A 20720-nucleotide genomic window follows, 5' to 3' on the forward strand; every position below is an offset into this window, starting at 1 on the left:
CAAGGAATATGTATAGTAGCTTGCAAGAAAGAAGAACAGTAAATAAACATATGGTTTTATTATTAATTTGTTTGGTATTTATGAACAACCATTTTTTCCCGCTCACTACGTAAAGTAATATAATGAACAAACAAAGAATAGCATTAAAAATTAACATACGTGTTTGTGTTTTCATAAAGGCCAAAGTGATGTTGTTATGCAATCAACATTGGTGACCTTTGCTAGTCTACAAGTCACGGAAACTTGAAACTTGATTGGAATGTGACAGAAGGTAAATAAGGGTGGTTTAATATCCTTCATAAAAGTTTCATCCTCTTATTTATCTTTGCCATTGTTGTGCTAACATTCAATCATGCCTCCTATAGTATATGTGCATATTTGATGGAGTGCAGCCAATGAATATCCAGCTGGGCTGACATAACACACGGCTGTGAAAGATGAAATGTAATAATGTCCCATTATTTGATAAGGTACAGTCTTCAGATAAAATGAAGAACCACAGTCAAAATATATAAGTAGCTGTGAATTCATTTCTATTCATTTACTTCCCCCTTTTTTTTTTATTTCGACACAATTTTCATGCCATTCATTTTTTTTTTATGTTTGGAGAAACATAATTGCTTATGTTTGTTTGCTCATTTTGCTTTTTGTGTTTTTTTACACGCACTCAGGCTCTTCACAGCAAACAGGCTTCAGTGGTTTTTAACACACGATTTTTTGATTAAAAACCAATTCAGTGAAGAGTACTCATCGCTCTGAGCACTCCGAGGTGACCGCCTGATGACAGTAACATCAATAATCTCTTCTCAGAGGCTAGTCACCCCCAATACACGGATGACGATGACCGACAAGGACAATGAACAATCCAAATATTGGAGATGTGGATCAGGAGGACATTAACTAACTTATTATTAGCCATAAATCACACAGTTTCCAGAAGCAGAGACTATTACTTAGTCATGTAAGCCTCTAGCTGATAAACTGTGTCTTCAGGCCATCCTGGCCTCTATGGCCTATAGACTCTGTAATTACCCGTCTTTCGCTTTCAGCTCATTTGTGGATTTTAGCGCTCAGCTGTCTACTAGCTAGTAAAAGCTTAGCACATACTGTAGTAGCTATGAGAGCAATAATGCTAGCTGTATTTTATTCATAGTTCTCCATCAGTGAAGGATGTTTTAAACCATGTCTCTTAAATTATCTCATGTAGAGACTCATGCTCGATAAATAAATAACAACATTTTAAATAAGTAATTATATTTTGGTATTCCTCTAAAATATGACATAACATTTCATAATAATATGTTGGATTATTTCATCAGGCGTCTTTTACCATGTTTGGACTTTACTGCAGCTGGGTTATTTCAAAGTGTTTTTAATTAAATATGTATTTTATTTTACAGCGCACAAAGAAAATGTTTTATATTGTATCTGTCTTTGTAACAAAGGCGTGACTTTTTTCTTAAGTGTTACTTGGATTTCATATTTCTTTTGAGCAATCAGTGCATAATTGGCAATGACAAAATCCCACATCCTTTAACTCAAACGTTTAAATGGATGATATAATAACAACATTGTATAATGGGTGATTTAATTTTAAGTACTCCGTATTAAGTTGGCAATCACTGAGAAGTGAAGTTAGGCTGACAGTCATGTTCATTGCTTTCTTTATGGGAGTTATGTTTCAGGTTTTTGCAGAACTGGAGGGAAAAACATCAGCAAGATCACAGGTACACATCAAAAGAAAGAGCACGAGAAACATTCATGATGCAATCTTTTTTTAATTTCAAATTCTCTGTATCAATGTTTAAGTAAAACTTGCCCTTGTGAGAAATGGGAAAAATCATGAAGACAAAATGTACCGATAACCTGGTGCAAGCTGTCACAGAGCCGGGCTCATACGCCGTGACGGAAAGATAAGACGCGAGGTGAAGGCCAATTAATAACCAATTTATTTAAACAAAGACAAAAAAGACAAATAAAGCAAACAAAAAAGATCAATGAAATGTGAAAGATAGTAATAAATCAGTAATAAGGTTATGCATGTATGAATGAGGAAGTAGTATGACGATAGATATGTTGAATGGCAAACTATGATGGTCTGAGGAAGCGTGGGGATTGAAAGCACCTTGGCCTGGCATGTCCTTAATGTCAAACTGTCCTTATGGCCCATTCCTGTGTCTTACTACAACACAGAAATATGTCACGGATAAGGCAGACAGGCTCGCAGGCACTCACAAATCTGCAGTTTGTAACTAGAATGAAGCAAGTCCTTATCAGTAATGCGTAGGAATGGGGAGGGGTTTAAAGTTTGGTTGAGTGGGACGTGAAGTGAAAGGGCAGTCCTCCTCAGTGGTGGGAATAAATACTGCCGTCACCAGTGGGAAATGCTCCATTTGTTTAATGTGCCATTTCCGAAGTGGTACCCTTGTAATCCTGCAGACATGGCAACCTCACCGTGTATAGCACCCCTCTGGAATTTGATCAGAGCTAAAACTGTTTACCAATGTTTGGAGCCTGACATTTATTGAAAGTGGCCTTTAGTAAAAGTCATAGCTAAAGCGTGAAGAGGTTTTCTGATGAGCCTGTGAAGTTTCTCCATCGTCTGGGCCAATAAGACAGCTGGCTTGTTCATAGAGCAATATATCAGTCACATCAGCTAAGAAACACTCGCCCTCTGAGGACTGAACTTCCAAACACTTGTATAAGTATTTACTTAGACGTGTGCAAATCAGCAGCACGGCAAATTTCGAATCAGCTGGGGAAGCTATTTAAGGCTTAAGACAATTTCAGAAAGTTGTCGATTACAAGTGCTTGTGGGAGATTTATGTCCATGACTATTTAGCTGATGGCCTAATGCAGAATTCATGCCACGGTGGAGTTGTTGTAACTGAGTTTCCAGTTTTCAACACAGCTTTGACACAAACATTCCAGTCATTACTTATAGGAAACTTATATTCCAACTTGTAACTAACTAATGCATAAAAATCTGAAACAAACAGATTAGCTAAAGCCTGTAATTTAGAGCCATGAAACCAAAATAATGGATATTGTGTTATATAGTCAATGCACCATATTTTAATCCCCCCACACACAATTCGTTAATATCTCTGTAGGCTGAACCTTGTAAGCTATTAAACCAGCTGAGACTAGGAGATTACAGGGATTACATAGATTTATTCAAATTATCTCATGCGGTCTGAATGAGTAAAACAGAGTTGAACCTGAAAGTCTGGCAGTACAGACACCTTGGACAGTCATGGAGTAGATGTGCCTCCTTTTTGTGTAAATGTTCTTGTATTCCATCTATTGCCCACATGACATCTGGGAATCTGGTACTCAAGAACAAGTTAACTTTGATCACAGCTGCCACTTTTGGGAAACCAATGTGTTGTTCCTGTCGCCGTGCCATTGCTTTAAGAGTCCCAGACAGCACAAGAATGAGCGTGACATCTCTGCTGTGTATGCCACCGTCTGCTGACAAGACCCCGAGGCCAAGAGATGAGGAGTCAGCAGAAGTTTGGGGAGAGAGCGCGAAAGTCATGACTCTTCATGGTCTGTGATTCGAAATCAAACCAGAACTGTATGACTTGGCAAGAATTACCTATTTTTCATCTCATCAGTTTATTCAAAACAGGATGACTCTAACTTACTCATGCTAACAAGAATATACATCAAATGTAACCCTTCAATTTTTAGTGGACAGCAAAGGAAAATTATATTTCTTCTTCAGCTGCTTGAGGCACTACACATTTTACCTTACCAACATATGTCTTATGTGAATTTTTCTTTGAACTAAACATTTCCTATTCATTTCAAACTGAATACACCCTTAGGATAGAAATTTCTGTTTATAAAACTTGGCTTTGTTAAATATTCATTGGCAGTATTTGTGGTATAAAACTATAAAATTAAAGAAAAAAACCCCAATATAAACATCATGCTTCAAATAATGTACTTGTTGGATTATAATAGGTATCAGCAGGTATTTAAATTCATTTATAATGTATGTTTTTTAAATTAAAGACCTAAAATATACAGGAATTAACAAACAGGCCAAATTCCAGAGGCATTTTCTGTCAATAATATCCTAGAGACAAAGCTCTTTAGACAGAAAAAGTCTTAAAACTACACAACTTTTCTTCCATCCATCCATTCTCTGCTGCTTATCAGGGTCGTGGGGGGTTATCCCAGCTGTCTTAGGGCGAGAGGCAGGGTACACCCTGGATAGGTCACCAGCCTTTCATAGGGCTAACATAGATACAGACAACCATTCCCAAGGGCAATTTAGAGTTTACAATGAACCTATTCCCACTAAAGCATGTCTTTGGACTGTGGAAGGAAGCCGGGGACCTGGAGCGAACATGCAAACTGCACACAGAAATACCCCGGCCTGATGGTGGAATTTAACAGTGCAAAACACTGTGCCACCGTGCTGCCCCACTACTTTTCTTAATTTGGAAAACTCCAGTGCTAAAAGTGACTTCCTCCCGTTGAGATAAGTACAATGAATTTGCAACAAGCTATTGCAGCCCAAATGCGATCCATTAAACAGCCAGAAAAATGCACAGTTCTAAGCACTCCATGCCACACGAGTAACTGTAACAGGATTTTCTTTAATAAATCACTTCAAATGTGTCAATTCATCCTCTCTGAGACATACAAAGGATTCCGGGTGAAAGAGCACCACATTTGAAACTCACTCGGATGAGATATATTTACTTATGCTCTTTTTTTTTCAGTACAGAGGTCACACCATGTCTACCATCCATTATTAATCCTCAGTGCGAGCACTGTACAAAGAGTTTTCTCTGTTTAATTTTGGCTGACTTTGTCTTCTGGTCTGCTTCACTAATTGATTTCCCTGAATGCACAGACAACATACCTGAGGCTGGGAAGCAGCTGATTTTATGTATAGATGGAGAGCCCAACAAACAAAAACGGAGATCAAAACAGGCCAGAGCAAGAGTCTTGGGGAAAGTCGAGATTTTGATTTTCCTTGTCGCAAATTAAATCCACTGTTGGACATGGTAGTTTAAAAATTCTGTCAGTATTAATATCTGTCAAGATTATAGATAGAGAAGTTCGACCTCATAACAGTTTCAGACAAACTTTTAACCCAGTGTGCTAATTTGGAAGGAGAAGACAAAGAATTTAATTTACACGTAATAAAATCAGCCTATTTTGTCTCAGGTCGGAAAGTAAAATTAACAAGACTAGAAACACCAAATGGTTTACTTAAACACCACATGTATCATTTAAATGTGTATGTTGAATAGCCTGAACGCCATGTACTTTAAATAATGTACTTAAATTAATGGGATGCCATGTAAAGTAGATCTGATCATCTACAGCAAATAAACCAGACACAAATGATCCCACAACGCATTTACGTAGCTGCATTACAGTCACCGGCTAATTACCATGAAAGCCTACAGCTTGCAGTCAGCAATGACCGCACTATATCACATTTGTGTATGCTCGTGCCTGTCTCTTAAATAACTACGACACACACGCTATATCACATTGTGCTTTCATACCTACACATGCAACACTGATAAACCTGAGTAAAGTACTGAAAATTAGAAACGTTTTGGATAAGGGCAGATTTTAGTTTAAGGACTACCCTTTTTTTCTTGCAATCAATACAGATTCATTTCCAAGACATGACTCATATTTGTAATTCAGGTTAGTGTGAACTTGGGTAGCTCTGCACCTAATCAGCTAATCTGCAAACACTTTGTTTTAAATTGAAAATGTCAAAGAAAAATGAAAATGTTTCTTTGTTGTAATGTCTTCAGGTGACTTGTTTTGTTCACTGGGAAAACACTAAAAATACGGCTGGTAAACGATATATTTGCGAGGCTGAAAGAGCTTTTTTTGGTGTGTGCGATTAATAGATAATCAGACTAGATAATACTGTATTATTTCACTTTCTTTCTAATCGCTGCAGCTCTAAGCTTTTGCACAGAAAATTGTACTGCTGCTGTCAACTGAAAAGTGAACCAATTTTCAGCTCAGGAACAGAGTCAAGTATAATATATGTATGTTCTCAGTCTATTTCAAATCTATGACACATCTCTCTGCTTGAGTTTAAAGTCAAACTGTGCTCGTATACTGTATCACACAGAGTGCCAATTTTTCCTTGTCAGATGGCCACAATGGAGTTGTACTTCTCACTCATCTAGGTATGTGCTACAGCTTGTCCACTGCATGATTTAAACCTAAAGGAACAGATTTCTCGCTCTGTATTATTAAACACTGCATGTCTCTTCAAAATTTAAATGACAGTTGAAAATGTTAACAGCACTAGAAGCATTTTGTAATATTTTGTAATCAATTGCTTTAAAACTTGGCGTGATTAAGAACTCATTAAGAATCTACTCTGCATGCTTCGGAAAGAAGCATCTAATTTACAACTAATCATGCAAGAAAATTGGATCTTCCTTGAAAGAAGAGCTCTTCGTTATTCATATATATTTGCATGGAAGTTGCAACTACAGATTTTTATTATTTAATTTTTTTTATTTGAGGTCTTTTGAACTTTTTTTTCCTTTCTGGAAAACCTGTATAGACCTGTGACATACCAGAAACACATGGCAAAGCCAAATTTTAATGTAATGAAGCACAGAATCTAAACCAGTCTCCACTCCCTGGATATGACTTGGGAACAGGTAAGACGCTGCATGCTTCAGTTTTGCAATACATAATCAGCTGCTGCCAGAGGAGAGAAGGTGTAGTCAGAAAGTAAATCTGCCCCAATGCAATTTGGTTGTTCTGTTGAGACTAAGATTGTTTGTCTTAGCAACTCTAATTAGTTTTGCCAGAAAAATGTCACAAAATTTACGCTTAGTTGTACCAAAGAATTCACAATACTAGATGTAATGCAGTGCCTAATTGTGTTTGATACCGTTTTAAAAGATTGTAATTAATACTATTTTTAACACAGAAATTGGCAAACCTTTTTTTTCTAAAGCTCAGGAGTGGAGAATACACAGCAGTACAAAAGGCTGCTAAATGCTAGAACGACATAAATGGGACAGGCACGATTCCACTACCTCAACCAGGTGGAGCGACCAGACACAATAGATTCACTATAATACATTCAAGGACTACAGGCATGTTACATGAGCTTCTTTACCTTGTCTCCTTCTCTTCTCTGCAGCACCTATATGCAATAGTCAGGCATAAAGTCCACCACCTGCAACTGGCATTGAAGTACAGCATGTGCCCTGCGACCCCAGCTTTCCCTCAGTTCTTTGGAGAAAGAATAAAAAAAGCCTACCTGGATTATAAAATGTAACGAAAGCCCAGTGCTGTGGAAAAAGAAAAGAAAACAAGAATAATGCCATCTCTTTTACACTACCGACTGTGCTGCTACGATCCAAAGGGATTATAAACAACTCAAACAAGCAGTACTACTTCAAACAATAAAATACCTTATTAAACCCCAACATGAGAGGGCCTTTGGGAAGGAAGACTTTTGATGTGTACACAATCCCTCCAGTAGTGAATATATTTAGTCTCGCACCAAGAAAAAAAAGGAGCAAATCACTCTCCTGACTCCATTCTTCATTCTGAGGGATATCAGGAGCCAAATTCAATAACAACCTTAGATCATAGCCCAATCCATCTCTGAATCACCCCATAGTCTTTGCATAGCCTTAGCCCCGCAGCATAATTTAACACTGTCAGACTATGAACTCATCTCCGCCATAGAAAATGAATGGGCTTGGTTCCAAGAACAGGATATCTTCACAGAAATCCCTCAAACTTCTCCGCAGCAGCTAAATTTAACAGAATTTCAGCTGTGTGTGTCAAAATGGAAGCAAAAAGGAACTGAAAGGGAATTGAATTTGATCTGAAAAGAAGGGAAATAATGCGTCTTGCACCTTTACCTTGCATTGTCCATAGGCCACAGCAAATTGCCAGCATAAGGCTGATGTTCTTTTGAATGAAAGCCATTTAATACACGTAGTTCTGATACAGTCATAAAAGCAGTTGACTTTTTCATGTAAAGGTACATTTTTTTAACCGTAGACTCACATTTATATAAAAAGAAGAAAAGGAAAAAGAAAGGGAAGAAAGAGATCGCTCACAAGAGACGCCATTTAAAAGGAAATTCACACACAGTCAATGTCCTTGGTTTGTATCAGCATTTAAAAAACTTCCAAAAATGCAAAGAAGAAACACTGCGACTAAACATTATCTGCACCAGCTAAGATCCACTTATCCCCGTTGTCCCTGAAATTGAAAGAGAATTGATTCAGCCACCAGCACTTTTCAGTGCTGTTATTGTTGTTATGGTTTTATAAATTAGCCGTGGGTTGTGAAAGTGTGATCCTAACTGCATCAAATTTCCAAAATAAGTCATGTGGAGCCAGTAATGACGAGCGTTCGTTTTCTTCACTAAAGTACCCGAGTGCTAAATGCTACGCAGGTTTTTGTGTTTTATTTTCATCTTAGATAAGGAGAGTGCAAGGAACATGGTGATTATGTTTAGGCTTTAAATTAAATACTTTTGGGGAAAAAACAGGATACAGCTTATTGCCTTAGAGTATGTTGGGTATGTTTTTAGTAGGATAAAGGTGGATTGCAATAAAATTCATATTTATAATAAGGCGCCGGTATAGCTCACTTGGTTGCGTAGGTCAGCGGGTTTTTGCGCCACGGCTGGTTTAATGCCAGACAATATTTTCACGGACCGGCTTTTAAGGTGTCGTGGATAAGTACAACAAAAAAAAACCGATACGACCAAGACAAAAACTGTGGTATGTGTAAATATAATAATAAACCCGAATTCACTGTGTAATTGTGTAACTTTATTAGCAGCGTCCTCCTGAAATGTGCCAACAACATTGAGAGTAACATCCTCCTCTCTGCCCCTTAAGGCTCTCTGGTTGCTATGGTAACGTGCAAACATTTCTTTCAAAATAAGACACACAACTACTACACGGGAAAAGACCCAGGGAAACCGAGTTAATGATAAAAACCCTGAAAACCATACATTTCACACCTGAGCCTCAACTCTCGCGGTCCGGTACCCAATGACTCACGGACCGATACCAGTATCGATACCAGTATCGGACCGATGGCCCGGGGATTGGGGAGAGCTGGGCTGTGTGCCAGTTACTCTTGCTTTCCTGTCAATAAAGGCTAAAAACTAAAAATAAATATTTTTTTAAATTTCTGAGTAAATCTCTTATCAAATTATTTCTAATTAGCTTTTTTTGTAAATATAATTGATGCTAAAATGTTGAACATTGATGGATTCTCATATCAGCAAAGCAGCAAAGTATTAGCATTGTACTCTAAGTACAAATCTCTAAATACAAAGTCTTTATTCTCTTGGACTCAATTTATACCCGAAAACAGCACACAACTCTTTTTCATTCTGTCGTGTCTATGCAAGGTGGGACAATTCAGACTACATGTGGAGGTGGCATGTTTTCCACTGTGATGGTATTTTACCCAGGTGTAAAGGCAATTACTGCAGTGTGACCACATTCTTACACCAACTAAAGTTGAAACTAGTTGAAAGGTCACATAATTCCACCTCCTGTTGCTTTCTGCTTCCTTCCTAGTAGTCACCGCAAGTCTTTCCTTACAAAAAATGAATTCAAAATAAATTATACCAGCAAGTGGCACTGCTGCTAACTCTGCCTCATTTCGCAAGTGATCTCTGATTACAATGCAGACAGAATCAAGATAATGAGAAAGCATTTTCCTGCCAGGTGTCAATGCACAAGCATGCGGATGTCATTAATCCACCACATGTTAACACCAGGTGTAAATTGGGCCTTAGTCTTAGTATATGATTCCTCAACAACACCATGCAATCTGTACAGATGAAAAACGACCTGTTTTCAGCTCTCAGTTCTACATGAATGATAGTGCAACCCTATTATTAGGCGAAATAAAAGCTTAATTTAAAAGGTGAAATTTGACATTCTGTGATGCAATTAGTGACAATGTGCAATTAAAAAAGAACGACTAATGACTTCAACACGGTGATTCAACCACAAAAACAAAGATGCAATTCATAATTAATGGATTTCTCTCCATTGCAACCAAATTCAGCATTTCTTTCCTATCTGTAGGCAAACAAAGTACGCATTCTATTTCTGGTCTCCCGCTACCAAGTGCATATTTTACACAGTGTACTGACAGTATCTTGGGCCGCAACCAACATGGTCTGCAAATGATGAAATACGCCTTTTAGAGCAAAGGTATACAGGCTCCATTGTGAATCATCGACATTAGTCTGATGACTGGCTCATACAATACCCTAATTGCCTCATGTTACCATGCACAAATTCCTCTATATAAAGCTAAAGGGCTGTTGGACATCAAATTGCTACACAAGTCACATACCATCAGCTAAACATAAAGAATGCACTAAAGAAGATTTGGCTACATTTTTTTAGAAAAACCTGCAGTGTGGCATGACTTGTTATGAAGCGTTTGAAGCTGCTACCTGATTTTGTTAAGTATGCCCTGTGTCATATGTATATAAATGAACAGCACTGATATGGAAATAGGCATGCTTCCACTTGTCATTTACTTTTAACACAGTTCAAAGTAAGGTTCGTGAGCATTTGTCATGCTTTCAGAAAGGACGCCAAGAAAGGAAGACATAGAAACGCTATACCAAGAGCTTTTCCAGTACATGTAGGTCATTTCTCCTCCCAGTGGAAATATAGCCTGTTTTAGGATTAAGGGCTATGATTCATTATGACTGAATTTAATTACAGCGAGAGGTGGCCAATGCATCCCCGGTTTTAGCATATTAGGGTCCCTTCATCTATTGGATGGGAAATGTCTAGTGGAGGGTGTGGGGGCAGGGTAGGGAAAAAACTGAGTGTGTGGAGAGAATAGGAGGAGGTGGAGGACTTCAAGTTACTGTGGCAGAGCTGCAGTTTCAACACATATACTTGGACACACACACAGACACAGAGGGAGCTAAAAAGCAGATTACTGAGAGTAATCAGGTTAAGGTGAGAAAGTAAGGTAAGTTGTTTATTTTCATCCCTTCAGCCATTTACAAAGAGAAAGAAACCTGATGTAAGAAGACTTTCAGTATTAATCACAGTTTTGTGATACTCAAATTTAAATTGGTTCTCATAATTTGCTACTGTACATAGCAATGCTTAATGTGGTTTGTGTGATTTGTGAAAGTAACAATTTTACATTAGCTCTAGTGTTAATCGTATAGTCTAAAATATGGATTTAGCTAATGTGACATTAACCCCTGGTTCATAAAGTCTTCATTTTAGCATTTTGGGGGGCAATTATCAATATATTTAGAGGAGAGGAAAAGTAAGCAAGGTTGTCACATACAAAGTATAATTAATTCACAGTTGTTGAAGTTGTATAATGAGAAATTACAGATTTCTCATTATACAGTAATGCAAATGTATATTGACAGGTTTAAGTTTAGTCTTTAACAGTCGATGTTCCCAGAGCAATGTATAAAATCTGCCCATCTCATTGTTGGCTTGGATGAAGAAGTACAATACAATTCAGTGCACCAAAGCTAGAAATGTGTTAGCTGCAACAGTAAAAACATTGTTCTATCAGGCTATCATTATCAGTAGGAGACAATAATGATTTCAGCCCAGACTTTCTGTTGCGCTATGCTAATACTGAACTTTATGTACCCCCCGAGGTACAAGTAACCCTTGTAGCACTCCTTAGGTGGTACTTTGAAACATGACGTTACATGCATGCAGCAACTCTCACTCACGCAGATAAGGTTCCACTGGACATGTAATTGGCTTTCATCCTTAGAAATCTTGCAGTGTTAACTTAATTATTTTTCCTCCCTTAACCCAAAACAAGAAACCTGTTTTTCTGACTCAGATATGTTGTTTCCGAAATTAGACTTCTTCTGGAAGTGGGGAACAATCAGATTAGCATAGAGCTTTTATGTTTTTCTTTTTTCAATCAAATTGAATGGAGTTTTGATAGACTTAAAACCTGGGCCCCCCTAAGCAACACTGGCTAATACATAATGAATTAATCTCAAAATACACTTGACACAATGAGCAATTCTCTGAAGGTATCTGGAGTACAGAAGATATAATAAAGATGGGAAAACTCAATATCGATATACAATCTCACTTTAAGGAAACATTTATTCTGCCTAGTACCCTTCAGACTAACTCCATATACAAAGGAGAAAAAAAAGCTTTTATTTTACACAGTATCAAAAGCTACAGATCAGTCAATAAAAAAAATAAATGAATAAAGAAAAATGATGCACAGTTTCATTACATTATGAGGAGAATAGTCAAGTAGGCTCTGCATAGCTGACTAACACGTCCACCTACTGACTGCCTCACTTTCCAACTGAATAAAGACAGTATATCTATATATTTCAGGGCGGGTGAATTACCTTCCCATGCATACTTAAGACTCCTCAAGCTCTTTTATATGGAACAAGAGACCATAAGTTAACCAACTTTTTTTGTATGAAGTTTATGCTTGCGTTAGTCACTGAAGTAGAGAAGAATTCTTGATAACCCTATTCTACCAATTGCAAAAGTCTCCAGGCCACTTGTTATCCACTTTGTAGAGGAAAAATAGAGAGATCTAAAAATTTAACTTTTGTATGTATTCATAATACATCTATACTCTCAGCGCAGGCTTAGGACCTCTCTTGAATTATTCAAGATCAAACCTGTTGGGGATGTCGAAAATTCAATACATCAGCACTTCAGGAAACTTCAGCTAGACCGTATTCAGACAAAAAAAATGCACATAAAAAGATACAGAAAGAAAATACACAATAACTTCCCTCTGCCTACAATATCCCCTAATATTTAACTGGGTTAAAAGATCACCAGCAGTGACAAAGTGGGTTTTTCTTACACAGCGTATCCTAATGTGGAAATCACGTACGTCTTTTTTTACCCACCATCAAACTGAAAAATACTGCTGAAGGAAGCGACAAGAGGAGAATGAGTAAATCAAGGCTTTAAATACGACACCTAAAAGGCAAACACCTAATACAAACAGCTTGTGTAAATGTTCAAGTAAACTCTGAATAAAGCCAACAACATTTTAACATCTTGATTTTCTTTCTCTCTCCCTTTTTGTATTTATTATATAAATATGAATAAAAGATACCATGTTTTAAATCCTGTGGTTGATTTGATGCACTGTATGTGAACAGCACCAGTTTCAAAAAGCTGAAGTCAAATGGACAGATTGCAACAGCTTTCACAGTCTCAGCAGGAACAAAAACATTTGCATCTTGTTAAACTCTAATCCCGACTTCAGAAAATGTTATCAAACCAGTCTCCATGCCCAGCAATTTCTGGATTTCTCCCTCTGAAAAATAAGCACGTTCAAAACATAAATTAACAGCCAAAATGCACAAAGAGGAAAAAACTCACTATTGATCATTCAGGGCTTCACATCAGATGTTATTTTAAATATCCTCAGATCCAAATTTTTTGCATTTTGGGGATTTCTGCTCCACAACAAATCGTAACATTTGTCCTGCAGGTTAGAACTAAAAGATATTCTAATAGTCTATGTGAACTGTAGGGGTGGCCACACCATAAAACTCTGACCACACCAAACAACAAGCTGTGAAGCCCATCATAGGCTGCAGAAATATTCATAGAACCATTTCACTGTGGTTTTCCCTCAGAGACAGCGCATCCACCTGTTTAAACTCAATTATCCTGTAAGCTTTATAAACAGCTCGATAAAAAACAACTTTAACAACCTCCAAAAGAATCCTCATGGTGTACTTTGCAATGTACATGGTGCAAATTGCCGTCATGCCTCCATAAGCAATTATCAAAATCAGAATAACTTATTCTAACTTAACTTAAACTTAATTTATGCAACTTAAATTATGCAAATAGGATATGTTAATATCTTAATAAGAGTAGGTACCTAAAAAATGGCAGTTTGGCATCTACCTTATAGTAAAAAAATAAATAAACAAAAAGAGCAATGCATCACTTTTAATGCTACTGCAGTGTACTGTAAGTAATGGTATGGGGCTGGTCACCTTTTTAAAAATGCTCTGGCTCTTCCATTATGTTATGCATTAAAACCGCCTTTGTGCAGAGATTGTCTATATTTGCATGAAGTCAAATATCAAAGATCAAATTTAAATGAAGCCTAATCTGTTGTGTGATTACAGTTAATCTATTCTATTACTTTAAACAATTTAATTCATTTAGTATAGTTCGTTGGACACCACAGAATTAACAATTCTCTAAATTGCACCTGATTGGAGGTGTAACCAGCTAAAGTAAGTCAAATAAACCTGTCCACAAGTGTGTGTGTAAACTTAATGACATCTTACTTAATTTCCCTCATTTTAAAGCTTGATCTGACTTGTTTTCAGGTCAGAATCGACAAAAGTTAAATAAATAAATGAGCTAGACTACCTCTCATAGTGTAGTGCAGAACCTACTTGTACTACTACTTGTACTACTTCAACTCTTTGAAACAAGATCCTAATCCTTCCCACCCCTCCTCCCAACATGCACTCACACACTGACAAATATGGATGCAAAGACATGCAAAGCGCCGTGCAAAGCGCCGTAACTTCAGCTTTACAGAAATGCGTTTTTTACAGCACAGTCTGCACTGATTATTGTATTATTCCAAAGCTGACACGTCATTGTCTGTCTCTGATTTGGAACCTGTGTGGTTATTCGTGGCAAATGAATAGTATGCTATTTTGGTGAATGTACTTTTTCACCAGAATAGGCCTTGGCCAGGCATGGTAACTTCCTAGAGCCTCCCTTGGTTGCCAAGCAACTGCTAACAGCCAAGAAATACCCTGGCACATAACCCTCTGTCTAATTGTCGTTTATACAGTTCAGTTTTTACACAAATTAAACTAGATATAAGCTGTTAATTAGTGAGCCTTGGGGGTGTTGGTAAATGGAATTTGTTACCTGGCTACCAAGCTAGCTGTTACACTGTGTTCCCAGTGTTTATGCTAAGCAAAGCAAATATTCTGGTGGCCGCAGCTTCACATTTAAGTGAAACCAAAAAGTTCTCTCCAGAAAGCAAATAAGGGCATAAAACTGAACCCCTGTCCATTTACTATATGTAATCATAAGTTTGCAGACATCCAACCTGTTGCCATTCACAGCCAACCTGTGTTTGGTTTAAGGGTCAATTGCCTTGTTTGGCAAATTCTGTAACTGTGTCAAACTCTGTAATCTTGCTGCTAAAATTCATGACTATTTAGGAGATCTTTGGTCAGAGCCCAGCCGCTAGAGTCCACTTAGCTTACTTTAAATTATTAGCTGTGTTCTTTGATAAGTTGGAGGTGTGTTTTTTGTCTGTTTTGCCCTTAACCTCATATAAACTGCTTTGCTCTTACTTTGACCGACCTCCTTCTAGACTTTAAGTCAAACTTCACCAAACTTGCTTTAAAAATTGCCCTGCTGATATTGACTTCAGCCCTATATGTATGAGAGAGTCCAGGAGTAAACAATGTTCCCATCCTGTCTTCCCCCTTCCCTGCTGATAACTACCCTATTGTCTGGTTTGCACTGCTGTTTTTATCCTCTTTGATTCTCTGGCTTGAATAACGGCTTTCCCACTATCTCAGATGGCCCCAGGATGCCTCTTGAGCTCCCAACTATGTGAGCTCTTGTCCCTCGGCACCGTGTGTATGATGTCCCCCTGTCAGCTTGAATCACCCTCCTCTCCGACTCAACAGGCTGCTCTCACCACTCCCCAGCTGTGCGGTGTTTGTGGCACCGGCAAGTGTGAGTAGACGCTAGTGAGGCTGACCTTTGCAAGTTGCCTGTGCTCTATGATTCTAACCCATTTGACAGTGAACACTGCAAAGAATGCTAATGAAGTGGCTTGAGTAGTAACACATTATGTTCACTCTGGTGTAATTATCTGTGGGACTGTCCCTGCTGCCCATGATGCATATTGTTTGATTATTAAGCTGAATTACTGTCATTCCGAACACCGAGTTCTCGATGTCGGGTCACAAATAACTCATAATGCACGCACATGAAAAAATGTCTAGTGGAAGTTGCAGTAAATAAAAAGCACAACAAATACTTGTTGCACAAAAAATGGAAAATTCTGTTTCTTTTGTTGAATTTCCGGCACCTTTGTACATTTGATAGCTCAGCGCCAGAGATGTTTCCATCAAGAGATGGCTTCCAGTCTTTTGCTCCTCGTAAGAGTTCTTTTATTTGTGTTGAAAGAAATGCTTTTGAGTGTAGCCGAAGAGCCCCGGCTACTGCCGCCCAAATGCCGCTTGAATTATAAGGTGAAATCGGTCCATCCATTACTCGGATGGTTAGTTAGATGGCTAATTTTGAAGACATCTCTATAAATAAGTGCGGTTCAGCATAAGGGCTGCTTCTGTGCGCTTGTACCTCCTGTGATGTGAAGCAGCACTCTGCCTCAAAGGCTGCAAATTTCTCTCGCTGCTCGAACACAAACAGATCCATGAAAAATAGCATGTGGGAGTGGATTTACAAAAGTTATTGAACATGGAAAAAGTGTTCCGAATTGCGAGGCGAGTGATGTTGATGCATTAACAAAAACAAAGATCTAAAAGAATTTCACACCTCCTAACAACGCTTATTCAGCAAATGCCACACAGTGCTGTTTCAACACAGGCAAATATTTAGCCACATGAACACCCCGCAGGAAATGCGCATCACATCATGTTTACCAGTAAGTGTTTGTTAAGTGGATGACTTGTTCCAGCGTTTTCACTTGTTTAAATAAGTGTGTTGACAATTTGCGGTGGAGGCTGTGTAGTTTGAGGTTCTTTAATGTATATTTCCACTGGCTTGATTTGACTGCCGCTGATTCCAGGCCAGTACACTTACCCGAGGCTGAGTGCCAAGGCATAATGAGACATTTGGTTGTGAAATTCAGAATCTGACAGAATGCATTAAAGCCAAGCAGACTGCAGATACAGGGAGCAGCCAGGCCAAAGTGATAACTTCCTATTTCCTACTGACTATATCATTTTTGCCTTTGCTTCCAGCCAAACAAATGACCAAATTGTGCTGTGACTGGACCATTGTTTGGACATGGATTCCTATTGTTCGTCATATTAGATATCCGGATACTTCTGACAAAAGCAATTACTGGTTGTGCCACTCTGGTGTTGTTGCTTATAACCTGCTGGGAATTTTAGAGCTGCGTGTGTTAGTGCTGTAACTTTCTTCTTTTTTTATTTATGAAGAATTCATTTCCAGTAAGGTCATTTTCTTGACATGGCAGGACCTTCCATGTCACTCACGCTGAGTCACAAGGTCAGGGTGTCCCACCCACGCTTCTTTACAGCAGCAGTGTGCCCTTGCGACATCAAACAAACACACACTACGTGACAACTATGATCTCAGGGAACAAATAATGTGACAGCTTCTCAAGCTCCCAGGCAGCCTGCTCTGCCCTCAGGGAGTCAATGAATCAGATTTTTGATATTTCTCAAAGGGTTTGGGCTCGGGCATGAGGTCAGATGCAAAGATGTAACCAGTCTGATTTTTTACATGCCTGCTGCTATGTTGTCTTTACACTGGATTGGTAGAAGAACTACTACAAAACTACAAAATGAGGAAAAGAAAGCCATAAAAGATGAATCAGTGTTTGAATGGAAAAAAAAAGGACCTCTTAGTCAGGAGCTTACTTGCAAATGAGTTTGTGTATATTCCATGTGAATAAGCGGATCTCAACACATCTATGAATAAGTAATCAGTCTGTTCATGTCCTTTGGGATTTACTAACAAGAAAAGCAATCAGACACAAGAATGTGTAAAAGAAAACAGGCACTAGAAATTCCTGACTGCGCCGCTGACCTCTCTTTTTTAACTTTCAAATGGGCAACGCAGGACAAGGACACGGCACAGATGTTCACAAGCAAAAACACTCTCCTCAGTAGTCAGATGTAACAGATATCTGGGGACACACAGATCAGACAAAACTGCATTTAAGATGACCGTGGACAAGAAATGACCTTTAGCTGAACTCCAGCAGTGTCACAAATAAGCTCATTCTGATTTAGATGCTTTCCTCTAGCATCCTTCTGGCTAAAAAAAAAAAAAATACAGAGGAGAACAATAGGACAGTCAAATGTATCCTAATTCCAGCTGGAGACGCTAATCCAGTTCAGAGACAGCAAGGAAATGGGCTTGTGAGAGCAGAACTAGCAAATACATGCAGATGAGAATGATTATCCTGCAGACGAGCGGAAAGATGAAAACTAATTTAATAATAAGACCAGAAAATTCTCCAAGATAACAGGGATCTGGAGACCAATCCAAGACCCATCTGGCTTGCACTGCACACGCTAGAGCCATTTTCCAACAGGAGCTGTCCATTTATCCTGTAGCGCTGAAAGCTGGGGAGCAATGCTTCTGCACACTGCAAACTAACGGTTCTGCAGAAGGCTACTTCAGCATTAGTATTTGATTAAAAATACCTGTGGATACTTATTAATGTATTACACTACAGATGTCAGGGACTTGTACCTATAGAGTACACAGTATATGTACTTCTTTACACCTCAATGAAACATTCTTAATAAAATACATTATGAGGGGCTTTCCCTTAAAGTTGATTTGAATGTTACTTTTTATTTGACTGCATCTTTTTGAATGATTAATTTTCAGCTATAGTGATTCCATTCAACAAAAATAAGTCAATTTTATGCTACTTTCACTGTATTTTACATCTCTATTTCAATTTAATTCTTGTACTTATTATCTACTGCACTTACGGGGGATATTGTACTTCTTTCTGCACTGAATTTCTTTCAGAGCAATGCATGTCAAAAACTCAAAATTGCCTCTGTGTATAAAATGTGCTTTATAGATAATCTTCCTATTCCCTGCCAAGTTAGAAAAGGCCTTGCATAGATACTTTGGTAAGTCTTTTTAAACATCCCTTTTCGAAGGGATTAGCCTGTTCAATATTCACAGTAATGTTGCAATGTATTAAACTAATTTAAATTATTACAGTTGAAACATCAAGCTTTTATTAATGGATATGTCAGTAATTGAAGTATAATTACTTGCGTCTAAGCAAAACCTATAGGTGTGAGATTACACATATAAACATGTCCTTAGGGTGTCTTTAAAAGCCTTTACTGGCTAGTTCCACACCGTTTAAAGATGAATGAACTACAAACTACATTTTAAAGTTCTCTAAATAACTTCCTGCATTGTAATTACACATAGCCTAATTATGTACGCTGCGTTGTTTTGTCTCGCACTTAAAATGTGAACGCTGGAAAATTTCTTATAAAGGCGTATTTTAATGCTATATTATTCAGTTAAGCGGCCTATGTTTTTACCACTATTGGTCTTTACCTAAGGAAATGCTATCCATAATAAACCAGCAGTGTTGCCACATCTCATAAAAGCATGATTAGTCACTTTGTCAGTGTACCCTCGCGTTAACTATGCCATTTGTGCCTTGCTTTAAATGTCATTGGGAGGTTTTTGTACTTATTTACCTGCCAAAACAGGCATTACTTTGATCTATCTGCTTGGACCGACCTCAGCAAAACACCTACTGTAAAAAGACACATTTGAGTAATATATATACCTTTTTCTGTGGACTGATTACAATGCAAATTACCTTGTCGATCTCCAAACTAAAACCGCGTGTTTCCACAAGCACATACTTCAACCTTGTCGCAATAAAATGCAGAATGTCCTCCCACACTGTCTGCATTTGGTGTTTTCATTTGTTCAGCATTTTATATAGGACAATAGGAATATGTACAACTCTGTGAAACCCTGCTGTGTCCCAGATTTTGCAGGTCATTGTGGTAAGGAGTTATTGATATGTGTATTATTGTGCAGGTGCAGCAAACGTGCAAAAAATTGATAAATAAAAAAAACACAAGTAGGTGCTGATTTGAACAGCAGCTCAGTCACATTTCTTGCACATATGACAACACACTAAACTGTGCTAATGGATCGCTTACCTTGCCAACGTAGAGAGGTTCATTTCCTGTGTACTCTTCTAATACGAAGAACTGGTTCCATACCCAGCTGCGTCTGTTTCTGTGCAGGACATCCCAGGAGTCTGGATCAGAGTGTGGAGACTTCTCCAGATCCCCAGAGCTGGGATTGAGACCCCAGCAGCTCCTCTCCTGCAAGGGAAACAGGAGCGCCAGAAGAGCCAGGGCTCTGCATATGCCTGAGCAACACCACCAGATCATTTGGGCCCTTTCCAAAAAGCACTGAAGCCAGAAGAGGAGCAAAATTTAAAAAAAAAAACGACAGAAAAGCTGAAATGTCAAAACCCTCAGGGTTTTATCCACACAGTCCTGACCCTGTGTTTCACCAGAAAGCAAGAGCAGTCAGACCCTCAAAAGAGCACAAGGGTTGAAAAAGAGTCAAGCTCTGCATTTTGCTGTATTGCTCTTCTTTTTTTCCTGATTGGAGACTAAAAGTGAGGTAATTCCCTCCACTTTGGAGCCAGATCGTTGACATTAAAGCCAGCTAACAGGGTCACTGGCGGCTGGAGAGGCTTCAACGCAGGGCCTTTATAATTGGCACCTATCAGAACACAGAGAGAGGGGATAAAAAGAAAGAGACAAAGACAGAGAGGAGAGGAGAGAGGATGGACTGTCAGCAAAATTGCATTGTGACCGCAGCCACTTTGGGCAGCAAGTAACGTGGCTGCTGATGCAATGATAATGACATTTTTCACCAATTATGAAGAAATTGGTCAAAAATGAGCAGACA

General features: G+C 38.4%; 1 protein-coding gene across 1 annotated transcript in view; it reads right to left on the bottom strand.

The window, feature by feature from the left end:
* Nucleotides 1-20720, bottom strand: part of LOC116329634 (cadherin-7-like) — a 108271-nt gene that overhangs the window by 82303 nt on the left and 5248 nt on the right. The window contains exon 2 of the mRNA XM_039617023.1: nt 19955-20531. Within this exon, the coding sequence (XP_039472957.1) occupies nt 19955-20191 (237 nt within the window). The 5' untranslated portion in view covers nt 20192-20531. The remainder of the gene's footprint in view (nt 1-19954; nt 20532-20720) is intronic.

The sequence above is a fragment of the Oreochromis aureus genome, linkage group 9 (assembly GCF_013358895.1).
Source record: "Oreochromis aureus strain Israel breed Guangdong linkage group 9, ZZ_aureus, whole genome shotgun sequence".
NCBI classification, from domain to species: Eukaryota; Metazoa; Chordata; class Actinopteri; order Cichliformes; family Cichlidae; genus Oreochromis; species Oreochromis aureus.